This window comes from Haliotis cracherodii, unplaced genomic scaffold (assembly GCF_022045235.1).
Source record: "Haliotis cracherodii isolate W230 unplaced genomic scaffold, xgHalCrac1.p SCAF_16, whole genome shotgun sequence".
NCBI lineage: Eukaryota > Metazoa > Mollusca > Gastropoda > Lepetellida > Haliotidae > Haliotis > Haliotis cracherodii.
The window spans coordinates 16,629,221-16,643,095 of record NW_027266271.1 but is presented as its reverse complement, the minus strand read 5'-3'; the positions used below and the strand labels follow the sequence as shown (position 1 = coordinate 16,643,095).

The following is a 13,875-nucleotide window of genomic DNA, read 5'->3' as shown; positions in this document are numbered from 1 at the left end:
ACTGGTCTGCTACGTGTCATTGGAGACTGGTCTGTTACGTGTCATTGGAGACTGGTCTGTTACGTGTCATTGGAGACTGGTCTGTTACGTGTCATTGGAGACTGGTCTGTTACGTGTCATGGGAGACTGGTCTGTTCTGGGTAGTCGGAGATTGGCCTGTGTCGGATAATATGAGATATCGTGTGATAATTAGATTCCAGCTCTTCATCCAAAACTTTGAAATACATTCACATATATACAGTCACGGTCTTTATTGCAGCGAGCGTTATGATGCATGGTGTATGATGTGAAGGGCACTTAATGTACTACATGTTTGGATATATGAGAATAGACACGATTTTAAAATTGTGTATTTTATGTTGAAGGTACAAACTATACCATACATTAACATTATACATGTGTCAGCTCACTCAAAACATTCGCAGTGCTAAAGAGTTATCTAAATAACCTAGAGGCTGAAGATTAGCAGCAGCGTTCAATGAGTACCTCTTTCTGCCATCTGAGTGTAATATCCATTTGAAAACAGCATGACAACTGTATCCAAACCCTAAAAGTAAATGAGTATATTACCTGTCCGGCCATCCTTCAGACTGACAGCCATATGCTCACTGCACCGCCTAAGTACATGTTCAACATTCCGAATATGACCATTTAGATCAATCTAGACATGGACTCCTATGTAACGAGCGCAACACGTGTTCAAATTTAAGGTGCGCTGTTTCATCCGAACGCCACGTCCTGAAGAATTTGACGTTAAACTCCGTCAGTTTTTCACATCGATGTGCGCTTAATTGCAATGCGATTAGCGTATCACAGATGTTGCATTTGGTGTGGAGGAACCTATGTGTACATGAAGTCAATGTTATTTCCGGATGCAAACTACAACAAGCGTCTTGGTGTATTTAGCAGTTGGCTTATATACGTAAAATAACACCTGGATATTATCAACAACATTGAAACGGCCACAACCCGCTGAAATACTAGAAGCACCTAGAAGCTGGTTATAAAGAGGATGTAAAATGATACAGCCAATGGCCACGTTGTTATTGCATCGTATCACAAGGGTTTGCGCGCAAATAATCGATGGTATTATTTTTTTGCAAGAAGATATTTTAATGGGTGACATGTGTTTTTGAATACACTTTTTTCTAACTCTTTCCGTTATCAAATATGCTTATGATGATGTTTTAATGTTCTCACAGCTTATAACGATGTGTACATGTGTTGACCTGACTGATGTATAATAGTTGCCCATCAGTGAGGATGAAGCAAATAAGTTCATCTTTTAAAATTGTTTTTAACGAAATTCAGAAAAAAGCGAACTTGGTTCTTCGAAAGTCTGATAGCATTAACCGCTGTGCACATCTCCAGCAGTTAGATTCCTTCTTTTGGGGTTTGAACTTAAGTAAACAATATTGACCCGGTTGCGTCAAGCTTGATGCATGAGCTTAATCTGACCGATAAAAGCTGTTTGTGTGAAAGAGTGAGTTGGGTTTAACGCCACTTTGAACTGTGTTTCAGTTAAAACACGGTGTGTCAGTTTACGTTGAAGGAAAGCCCGAAGCGATGCAGGTTCTAGACGTTTACCACTTTGGTGAAACTCACTAACACGGATATGATAATGAAAAACCAAGAAACATAATCGGGATGAAACTTGGATTCGAACACGCTACCATGGTTTGTGTCACGACAAAGGGACACACCTCAGAGTTGACTAATGTGTTTCAACTTCTTTACTATTTCTTGATAAAAGAACTTTGTACCTGATCTATTACAAAATGAGTAGGCGACACGGGTAGCAGCATTATTAAGGCACCACTTTTGATTGGGGTCCCTTATGCGAGCCAGGAATCTGTGATCATAGGTTCGACTCCCGGTTCGCCTGATTATATGTCTTGGTTTGTCAACACCCCTGCTCGTTTGTTCCAACAGTGTTTGACGTCTGAGACCTGCATCATTCATTTATCATTTCCTCCCTCTTCAAGATGGTGATGTGAAATGGGGTTTAACGTCGCGTCCAAGATTATTGCACTTATATAGTGACGTGCATGTACGTGTGTGTGTTTGTGTGGCTGCTTGTACTAGTCCGGACTGATACCGATTTATAGTGCTAACTCACTGAGGTACCATGCCGCAGTTTAACATGAATACCCCACTCAGACACAGTATACTGACTCCGAGCAGACTAGTCCTTGTTTTAGCCCCTTAATGCCGAGCGCCAGACAGGGTAACAACAAGTACTATCTTTTGACGTCTTTTGGTACGACGCGGCCGGGGATCGAACCCGGACAATCCGCTCTCCGGGCGGACGCTCTACCACTAGACCACGGAGGCGGTCCTCTTCAAGATGACACACCGTGATAAACTAGTAACTGAAATAATGTTCGCAGTGGAGCGAACATCACTTCAGGAACCATATTGCGGCGGTTACACCAAAACTTGGATTAGCACATTAATAGTACCGATGAAGGGAATCGAGCCCGGATGTTCGACGTTCTGTCCAGAGAGTGGAAGGTCGGTAGTTCGATCCCTGGCCGCTGTTTGTTACTCTGTCTGGCGCTCGGCTTAATACTAGTCTTTATCTGAGTGGAATATCCACGTTAAACTGCGTTAGATGCTTGGCATCTCAGTGTGGTAGAACAATACAAACGCACAAAGCTACACACGCATACACCAACACAGAGAGACACACACACACGTGCATGCACTACGCTATATTAAGTGCAATAATCTTGAACGCGACGTTAAACCCCATTTTACCTCACCTCAACCAACCAGGCCAGTTACCAAGTAGTTCACGTCATCACCGGTTTCTAAAGGTTGTAACAATTACAGAGTTGACATTTGTGACTTCATTATATTTCTCGACATAGGAACCTGAATGAAATACGTTATGCTTTGAACTTCGACACATAGACTGCAATCGCACCCAGGCAGCCGGCGTCTGTGGCGTCTGTGGCCTAAGAGACGAGGGCGGTCGAGATTCGATCCCAGGACCGCATAATTGTCTGATCACATTTGTAGGCATTGATATCTTATTTCGCTTCAGGTCCGCACATTCCTCCTTTTCACATTCCAACAACGTCTCCCCCGAGGCTGTGTGACCCGAGCGACCAATGGAAATGCAACAGCGACAACAACAGCATGTGCAGTTTGCCTTTGGGTCCTGTTCCGGTGACGAGCGGCATCTGTCGGTGTATGGCAGGATTTGCCTCCCCTTACAAAGATGAACCTTGCCTAGGTATTCTGCTGTGTAGTACAGATATGTATTGTGTGTGACAATGTCTTATGGAGTTCTAGAAGAGACATTGTCGGGGTGTCTATCTCACAAAATAAGCAAAACGTGTCATAATTAACCAAAGCGCGACAATGCGACATCGCCATAGTTTGACCTATTGTCACATTGTCAGGCTTTGAATATTTTTTACTTTTACTAAAGGGCGACGATGCCGCAACGCGATATTTTTCAAAGTGACAATTTGTCGCGTTACCTCATTGTCGCTTCATCTAAAATGTGTAAAAGAAGGCGTGAAAATGCGAGACCTCGGTATAATGTGACATATTTAAAATTTCACATTCCGACGCCATTGGCCTTAGTAAGTAAATTAATGCCTGATTTATACCGATTATGTTTCCAGGTTTGTCATCACTTAAGTATAGATCATGCTTTGATATTGTTTTAAGAAGCAGTAATTAATTCAAGCGACACTGAACTATTGAAAATATGCAGCAATTAACATAAGTGGGATAATTTGGTTGTCTTATTTTTGTTCAAAGTATATTACGAAATGAGTTGGTTATAGTAACATAATAAGTTCACGCTCAGTATACGACACACAAATATAGTCTATGAAAATTGTATATGGCTAGGCTTGAAGTATATGACGTTTCTTTTTCGTTTGAAAACATGGAGTGAAATCTGTAAAAACTTGACACGGACTAATCCGGATCTATGTCATTACCGAACCATTACCGAACATGAATTTCGTTCACTCCATTATCAGGACTGTAATTTAGGGACAAAGGACCAAATTATCATATAATTGCCACTCTTTGATATAATCCGGATTATCGTTTCACACATCTAACATACAAGCTTTTCTGTAATGGACAGATCATGAGAATTTGTTGATTCCGGGAGTTGATTCTTCTTCCGAAACAACAGATTTGAGTGATTTCTCTTGATTAGAACATGTTTGGTTGAACATACTTTCACTATGATTTTGCATTATGAGCTATAGTTGCGTCAGGTTTATTTCCTTAAAATGCACGTTCAGAATGGAAATTGAATTCCTAGCTCAGAATCAACTGTGAGACCAATAGTATGACGTCATCATAATGGTTTAGCATGATAAGCTGCCGTGTATTTTTAGGTAATGCTGAAATAGCACTGTACTATGTTGTGTATAAATAGATAGAACTATTAGAATAGTCGTGGGTTCACCCAACCAGTATGACCAAATGAGTTCCTTTTGTTTACATGACATTTTTTTAGGGATAAAAATTTCTGAACAAAGAAGTTGCGATCTTTGTTCTTCTAACATCCAAATGCCTATCAAAGACTTGAGTTTGTTATGGTGACGCTATTCGTCTGTATCCCACATCGAATAAAGATAACGAGACAAAAGATTTTGTCTATAACAATATATATCTGATTGCTAGTCTCACAGCGCATATGTATAAACATTATATATCTGGGTAGTCTCACAGCGCATATTATTTAAATTTGAAACCAAGCATGAAATTGAAGGTTTCTATCAGAACCTTACTAAAATAAACATGGTACCAGAAAATATCGATTCCAACCAAAACGGCAAAGGCTTATAACGGCACAGGCATGCCAACTTATGTTGCAATAATCGACTTTGTTAAGAGTTTTGGCATATCAAAAATCTCTCTCTCAACACATAGACATAGCTAATAGACAACACATTTACCACACGTGCTTCAGCGTGGAGCAGGATAGATTTAAGATAGCAGCAACCTGATGCGGCGCTAAATAATATTCACTCAGGTACCGTATGGACGTTGTGAGAGAGAAGTTTCAACTTTTGTACACAAAGGCCTGTGGTCTATAGGTATTGGAAATTAAATGATGAGAGATAACGTTGACGTAGCATCTACAGTAGCTCAGTATACGGGGCATAGGAAAAGTGATTCACACATTGTACGATGCATGGAATCGAAGCTGGCTCTTTGGCGTGACTTGAGTTGATGTAATTACCCGAACATAGAGTGCTTCCCGATGGGATTCAATTACTTTGCTCTCCGGGAGCGCTTGGTAGTTTGCTAATAGAAATCCTTTATCATGGTAATTATATATTTTATAAACTATATATCAGAGGTTGTACTATATTACGTGTTATTATTCCATGAAATATAAAACTGGGCTTAAAAAAACAAAAGGATTCACATTCTATATATCATTAAAGAGAAGGATAGACTGAAGTGAAAGGCGTTATAGGAAGGCAGGAGTTGACAAGGAAGTTACTGTTACACTGTGTAAAGCACAAAACCCGTTCCTTAATCATAAGAAAGCGCCCTGAGCATGTGTTTATGAATCATCATTATATAATGTGTTGATACCGCGAAAAGGTCAGTGTATCCTGCTTCAGCTGTGGCACACGTCATAAACACATGCAAAGGCAAGTCAAGTTGTCGTCTGAACAAACACGAGGACACATGGTTCAAGTCAAAATAGGAAATTGCCCTAGACTTTATTTTGTTCAATGATGCGTCAAATTTGGAAATGTCCACCTGTCCACCATTTTTAAATTGTACTTAGCTGTACTGAGGCTTTGGATGATGTGACCGTGATCATACAACTATGACGCATGACGCTATTTGAAATCTAGAAACAACATGCTCCATTGTACCTAAAAATTATAAATTGCAATATAAGATTGTGTTTATGAGTCACAACCAGAGTGATGACACCAGGTGTTCAAGAACAGTTAAACCTAACACCTCCCTGAACACCTGGCCTGGTGTCATTGACATAACAGAAATTATTCGCGTATATGATCCACAATCACCCCTGGATCCACACTCGCGGCTCTTTCAATCGCAAATCACCCGCCCTTGATTTGCAATAACAGTTCACCGAACAATCAAACGTCGACATATGAGAAAGGGAAAGGGTAAGGGAGGTAACTCCTATTACCAAGAAACCAAAGCCAACGCCTGTTTTAATGGACATGAAGACATCCTTTCCATCCAAACGATTTTTGAGGACTTTCTTTCGCGTATCAGTCGGTTTTTCAGTTTTGAATTTCTCGCAAAATCGATCATAATCAATGAGATTGGCCAAACCAACATTAAGGCCTATTTGTGACTCGCATTCTGATTGGTACGTTAGACCTAGTAGCGAAGCCAATCAAATTAGCAAATGCATGGAAATCAAGGGCGGGTAATTTGACATTGGATCCAGGGGTCAGTGTAGTTTACCGAACTGCATCCCGGTAAATATAGAGGATGGAGACAAAACGTCATGTACACAATTCATTTCTGTTATGCTAGTCCTCGAGATATAGAGGATGTTTTGTCCCTTGGGTGTATATTTTACTGTTATTTGTTTCAGCAACCCAGTCCTATCACGTCTCATTCAACATTACCATGGAGGCTGGCACATATGATTACCTGCCCATCACATTCCACCCTAGTCTTGCCAACAGAAGCTCTGATCGCTACAACGAGATGAGGTCAAGGATAACCCTGGCAGGGGTGAGTAGAAAGCGACGTCTTTTCATCTTTTTCCCTCGCCATCATCATCTTCGTAGTCATCATCTTTTACTATTACTATTATCAGAAGCAATTATAGTATGTTACTATATTATGATAATTATTCATCAGCAATAACAATAGTAATAATCATAAGTATAAAAAATGTCGCGATCCATATGTGGCCATACAAAAGTTGACCGCCTCTGTTGTCTGCCCAGAGAGCGGAAGGTGGGTGGTTCGATCCCCGGCCGCGTCATACCAGAGGACGTTAAAATATACTATTTGTTACCCTGCCTGTCTGGGTGGGGTATTCGTGTTGTACAGGTGTCTCAGTAGGCTAGCGCTATAAAACATGGATAGTCCTGACAAGTACGAGCAGCCACACACACACACATGCATTCACGTCTCAATATAACTGCATTAATCCTTAACACGACCTTAAACCCAATTTCACCCCACCTCCCCATACAGTAGTAAATATTCAATAATGACAGCGACGGAAGCTCCTTTATCCTACATATCGAAGGTGAATAGCGTTATTGTCATGTTGATAAGTATATTCAGACAATAACAATCAACATTGGATTGTTGGATATCTTGGTGGTTATATTGCATTTATGCAAATGAATGAGTATTCTACATGCATCCTTAGGTCTGTTTACCCCAATGAAGAAGTTCAAATCACCCAAATATGTCATCAGAGACCAACGGTGTATTGATATTCTACGTCTAGCCATCAAACTCTTGGCGGCCATCTTGGAAGTGTTAACTATACTTCAGTGAGTTAGAGTGCCAAGTCATATGCATATAAGTCCTAGAACACTGTTTTAGATTTAAAAGATTCAACAGTGTAAACACATATAGGACACTTGTCGGCCATCTTAAAATTGGCGGTCATCTTGAATTTTTGCAGATTTTGTCAATAGTCGAAAACGTTCAGTAGTTGTGAATATCTTTTTAGAAACATAATATGTCTATTTCTGAATACAACACATATTTTTTCCCCATCAAAACATGAACCTCATCTGAAATATGGAAGATATATTGATAATTGATGGTCATATTGGATGATCAAAATTAGACATATTTCCCAAATTAGGATTGCTTGGGACTTTTAGTATGCTGTTTTCGGGACCTTGCAGAAATGCATTGTAGTGAAATAATTTCTGTTGCAATTTGTTCCAAGTGAAACCTTATTTTGCCTGGACTAATAGTTTAATTTCACAAATTAAAACAAAACAAAAGATAATTTAATTTCATTTGAGGGAAATATCTATACCTTATAATGATGAAACTGATATATAGTACGACTGATATTTATTTATGTTTGTACAGCTTGACAACATATTTCTCAACGCCTCCCTACCCTCCAAGTACCTGCGCAGTTCGCTGCTTAATATCACCGATCTCCATCCGGGTCTTAATGTATCCGCGGTTGTACAGGTGACCGCCCGGAAGTACAACCCAATGCAGCCACAGCTTATCGAAGATTGGTTGGTTCTATTGATAGAAAGGTAACACATATCACACGGCTTTGTTCCACAATTATTAGATTCAATAATAATCAAATTATGTGTTAATATGAATGAGTAAAATATAATAATTTCAAAAATTTACCAAAATATTAATATTTATTTTCTATTTCGAAAAGGTCAGTCAGTCTTCAATAGGGTGCTGCCTCCGTGGTCTATTGGGTTGAGACTGCCCGAAGAGCGGAATGTCGATGGTTCGATCCCCAGCTGCGTCATACCAAAAGATGACAGATGGTACTTAGTACCCTGTCTGGCGCTCGGCATTAATGGCATGAAACAAGGGGTATTCGGCTCGGAATCAGCATACTGGGTCTGAGAGGGGTGTTCGTGTTAAACTGCGGCATGGTATCTCAGTGGGCTAGCATTATAAAACCTTGAAACGTCTTTTGGTATGAAGCGGGCGGGATCAAACCACCGACCTTCTGCTCTCCAGGCAGACGCTCTATCCACTAGACCACGCCAGCGGTCTTTTTTAATTATGAGACTGATAAGACCTTATACCTTATCAAGGTGTCTACACGTTATGATGACGAAGTATCCATTTGTGATACTATTACACCAATTTGCAATATTTTCTTGATATTGGTGAAATATTGCTAAAACCTTATTCACTCACTCACTCACTTTGCCAAGTAATATGGAAGATGTAATTCCTGTTTCAATACTGTTACTCCAGGTCTAATGGTGAATTGGGACAAAGTCGGTTAAAAGTTGGCACACCTTATTTTAGCCATGTTAAAGTCAAAGGTAAGTTCTATCAAGGAGGGTAAGATATGAATGTCTTGTGTATTGATTGCAGGGATACTCTGTCATTCGGAATACCGATTTGTTCCAGGAATTACTGGAAAAGATACTTTTGGCTCATGTTTTACAAAACAATCCTGAATATCCTAAACAAGTGTGTTGAAAAATATTCAGAGAAAACTGTTGTTTGTCTTGAAGACATGACAATAACTATAGGGAATGGTTCCATTATATGAAGGGTCTGCTTAAAGACTTCACCGTACTGTCGTTTACAGACCTGGATGAGTGTAGGCACAGCGACTACAACGACTGCCACTCCGGCTCCTGGTGCATCAACACCCTCGGGGGCTTCCTGTGCGTCTGTAGGTCAATCTACGATGACGACTCCAGGAGACTGGGACTCAGGATGGGCCGAAAGTGTATAGGTATATGTAACAACAAATTGCCCTGTACGTGAACACACGGGGAAGCACCGTCCGCTGACGCAGTGTATAATTACTTGTGTTTGTTGCAATATTCCAGCTATATGACGGCGGTCAGTAAATAAAAAGAATCTGGAACAGACAATACCGTGACTGACACCATGAGCATCGATATTTGCAATTGGGATACGATGACATGTATCAACCAAGTCAGCGAACCTGACCATCCGATCCCGTTAGTCGCCTCTTGCGACAAGCATAGTAGCCAGTTACGGCAAGCATGGTTTGCTGAAGACCTATTCTCTACCCGGGTCATAAGGGTATAATTACTTGTGAAAACATCATAATACGGTTAAATGATATGGGCATATTGGGTATGCAATGCCTAGGCGTAATGTCAGGCCCGTTTCACGACGGGACCCTAGCGCTTCGACTGCCATAAGTTGTGGTAAAGTATAGGAGTGACGTTCGTCTTAACGCTAAAATCGCTTCGTGAAACAGGGCCCACTTGCACAAAGCGATCTTAGCGCTACGACTCCGTAGGTCCATGTTAAAGCATAGGAGTTAAGATAGACTTAGCGCTAAGATCGCTTTGTGCAAATGGACCCAGGGCCCTGGTCTTATTCCGCCTCTTTTGGGGATTCTGGTTAAGATTAGGGTCCCCAGTACCTCATGCCGATTCTTGGAGAATCTGTTGTTGAGGCTCTGTGATTTGGATGATTGCGTGTCATCACACCCGGAGCGTTGCTCTCAGTCACGGGTTTGCCTATCCAGATTTGCTTATTCACAGGCCCCGTGATAAAGTTGCAATATGGCTGACTGCAGCGTGAAGCAACTTACCATCTCATCGCCCGCGAATGTTTACAGTATGCTAAGTTTCGGTTATTGGAATCTATCATGAAAAGGATGCAGGTTTTGGTCAGGCAGACGTTTTAGTTAACCGTCCAACACTATTTTGTAGTGGTGATTTACGCTTCAGTCACACAATCATGACTGAATGTAATAATCATTTGTAAGTCAGCGTACGCTAATGATACTGGTTAGGCTAAGAAACATGCACGTCAGTCCAATTAAGTTTACCATACCCGTATAGGAGGAAAGGATTCGTTTAAGGGATTTGAAATATGTATAAATAACTGACCAGTTTAGGTAAAACACATTTTGGGACCTTTTATCACGATACCATACCATTCATACGTGACGTTATTATTTAACGCGAGCTGATATGAAGTAATCCTGACTATGTGATCGTTGTTTTGATATTATAAATAGTATTCCCAGACCCTAAGCTCCTAAAGAATTCATCTGCTTCCAGAACCAACGACAGCGGAACTGCATCAAGAATCGTGAGTACTTTGCACTTATCAGAGAAACGTTACATGCAAATTAACCAACGACGAAGAATACATTGTGCATGTACAGTAACAGTGTTTAGATTCATCATGATCGTTAATTATTATTATTATTATTAAATGTTCTCATTTCAGCTGCGGAAGTGATAACTGTAAAACGAACTGGGAATGTAAGTGCAACGTCTTAATAAATAATACTTTCTAGTACCTTTCTACTACTTTCATACCCACTAAGGTGCAGCAATTCGCTATGCAGAGCTACACCCCTTAGTTGTTGCAGGATCCGGCCATCAAAGGTCCCGATTAGGCACTGATTATGGTCGATCCTTGTGGCACCGCCATACCCGTGCTAGTAAGTCCTGCATCACTTCAGGTTTTCCTTCCATGTTAAGACACGCAGTCACGCTGTTTATACAATTAAACTATCTCACAAAGCGGCGTTATATCTCACTCACTCATGTATCCATTGTTGGTCCATTGTTCAGGAGCACGTAGGGGTAGCCTTTAGTCAACTATCATATTTGCACCCGGTCTTACACAATTATTTTCCATTAAATACACAATCACGCGACAAAAGTTAGTTATTATCTAATAATCGTCGTTGACTGAAATACCAGTTTCATAATTTTTCATGTCCGAATAAAAAAAAGTCTGACAAGAAGTCGACATCAGCCAATCAGAAAACAATGTTGACTTTAAGTCAGCTCTATCAGACCATGCCCATGCCCAACCCCAGCCATAGCATCCGGTGGGACAAAATCAAAACCCTTACAACAACCTCAAAGACTTCAAAATAAGAAAACTCCAAGAAGCCATCTACATCAAAAGACTCCAACCATCAATGAACCTGATCAAGTCTGTTACATACCCCCGGCGTACCATCGACTAATCAAAGACCCCAATCAGTCATACTCCCTTTATTTATACTACTGGCTTCACCTGTCAGATGTTTACCTTGTATCACCCCTTTTGTGTACATAACCGGCTTCCCTACGTCACTGTAACTACATTTTACATCCCCATCTTCTCATCTACTCTACTGTATAAACACTGCCTCCTACCTGTATACATGCTTGTCAACCATACTCTGTACATCACTTGCTTGATAACGGTGTTAGAATCAATAACCTTCTTGTGGATACCCGCCCACGTAGGAATATACGGTAATGAAAACGCCGATAAAGCAGCTAAACTATCCCTTAAAATCCCAGAAATAAGCTTAAACTTACCCATCTCAAAAACAGAAATTAAAAGTGTAAACAAACAAAAAATCACAAAAAAATGGCATAACCTATATCTAAACTCAAATAGCAAAATCAAAAGAGTGCTCAGCAAACCACTAACCAAACCAAAAATTCTCCATCCATCAAAAAAAATCGACAGAGTAATCACTAAACTCCAAACAGGACACACCAACCTAAATAACCACCTAAAAAAATTTAAAAAACACACTACAGGTAACTGCCCACACTGCAAACAACCAGAAACCCCAGAACACGCACTCATCCACTGCACACACTACCTAACACATCGAACCGCATTACAAACCACCCTCAATCTAAACAAGGCTCTCACTCTAGAAGCAATACTAAACCCACAAAATAAACTAGAAAACTTCAAGGCCTTAGGCGTATTCTTAATAAAAACGGAACTAATAAAACGCATCTAAAACCATAATAACCTACCAAATCAAAATCACATAAACAAACAATCATCCACCATACCCAGCTCCCTTAGTTCTCCTCCCCAACCCCATCAGCATCTATTCCAAATCTCAAAATTCCCAAATTCTATATAAGCAACCCCTAAAGCCCCCTCTTGGGTTGCACAGACCACCCTCGCCCCTTTCGGAAACACATTAAATGGCCTGGCCGGGCCCGTGTGCGAAATACGCATCAGTCGGAAAGCGCACGTTAAATCTCCAAAGTAAGTAAGTAAGTAAGTAAGGTGTTAGAATCTACACCGAAACGTCGCTCCTATTTGTAATAAAGAAGCTGTTAATCCATAACTCTTATCCTTACTTCGTCCTCCAACTTCTAAATGGCTCTCAAAGAAGTTTTGACAAGCAGGAATTGCGAGATGCCATTCCACCTACCGTTATTTATTTAAATACTACGATGACACAGACATTGGACACGGATTGTCCGACGAGTGCCCATGTGATGTAATGTCCCGACTTTTCAGATACTCGGAAGGTGTTTTCATCAACCATTCTGGAATAATATTCAGGCCTTCCTATCTATCAGAGTGAAAAAAAATATATAAGCCGAGCGACGACACCTTTTAAGGAATTGCAACGAGAAGAAAATGGTGAACAACAATAATTTCAGCGCATGTTACATTTATATTATGTTCTCTGTCTATTTGTAATTATTTTTCATTTAGGGACAAGCAAGTCCAAGTATCAATATGTGGTATTATTAGTATTGGTATTATGTGGTCACGGAAACGGCTTTATGATCTATCTTTTTTGTTTTCACTTCTCATAGCGAAATTCCTCACATTATATGGATGTATAATAATTTCTTCACTTCACTCCGATAGATAGGAAGGCCTGATATTAAGTTTTCATTTGCTAGGCAGTTTCAATAAAAGTTCCGTTCAAAAGTCATTTTAATTTATTTACATGACTTTGAGACATTCCCTCGTCATTGGGGTGGATATGACCATGACCTTAGACCATGCATGTAGCAAACATGTTTGACACCAATTATTGTCATTGTAAATCGGTTGTTCTCACAGGGCCGTGTCAGCGGTCACAAAATTACATGATAACAATGAAGAAGATATTTTTCTTCTATGAAATATTCCAAAATGGTATTTCTAGTTAGGTCAACGATTATTATTAGATAATAACCAACTTCCGTTGCGTGTTAAAGGGAAAATAATTGTGAAGAACCGGGTTACAAAATGTTAGTTGACAAAATATAGTGGTGAAAGCGTTCGCTCGTCCCAAACCAGGGTTTGAATGCCTACATGGGTACAACGTGTGAAGCCCAATTTTAGTGTGCCGCGCCGTTATATTGCTGAAATATTGCTAGAAGCGGCGTAAAACCATACGCACTCACACATTAAGAAAGCAATAGACAACCTAGTGGAGGA

At 40.3% G+C, this 13,875-nt stretch overlaps 1 protein-coding gene across 1 annotated transcript in view; it reads left to right on the top strand.

Annotated features, from left to right (window-relative positions):
- Positions 1 to 13,875, top strand: part of LOC139463883 (multiple epidermal growth factor-like domains protein 6) — a 108,415-nt gene that overhangs the window by 89,170 nt on the left and 5,370 nt on the right. Inside the window, exons 15-21 of the mRNA XM_071245293.1 lie at positions 3,050 to 3,241; positions 6,581 to 6,723; positions 8,059 to 8,237; positions 8,932 to 9,002; positions 9,275 to 9,424; positions 10,737 to 10,767; positions 10,909 to 10,943. Of these exons, the coding sequence (XP_071101394.1) occupies positions 3,050 to 3,241; positions 6,581 to 6,723; positions 8,059 to 8,237; positions 8,932 to 9,002; positions 9,275 to 9,424; positions 10,737 to 10,767; positions 10,909 to 10,943 (801 nt within the window). The remainder of the gene's footprint in view (positions 1 to 3,049; positions 3,242 to 6,580; positions 6,724 to 8,058; positions 8,238 to 8,931; positions 9,003 to 9,274; positions 9,425 to 10,736; positions 10,768 to 10,908; positions 10,944 to 13,875) is intronic.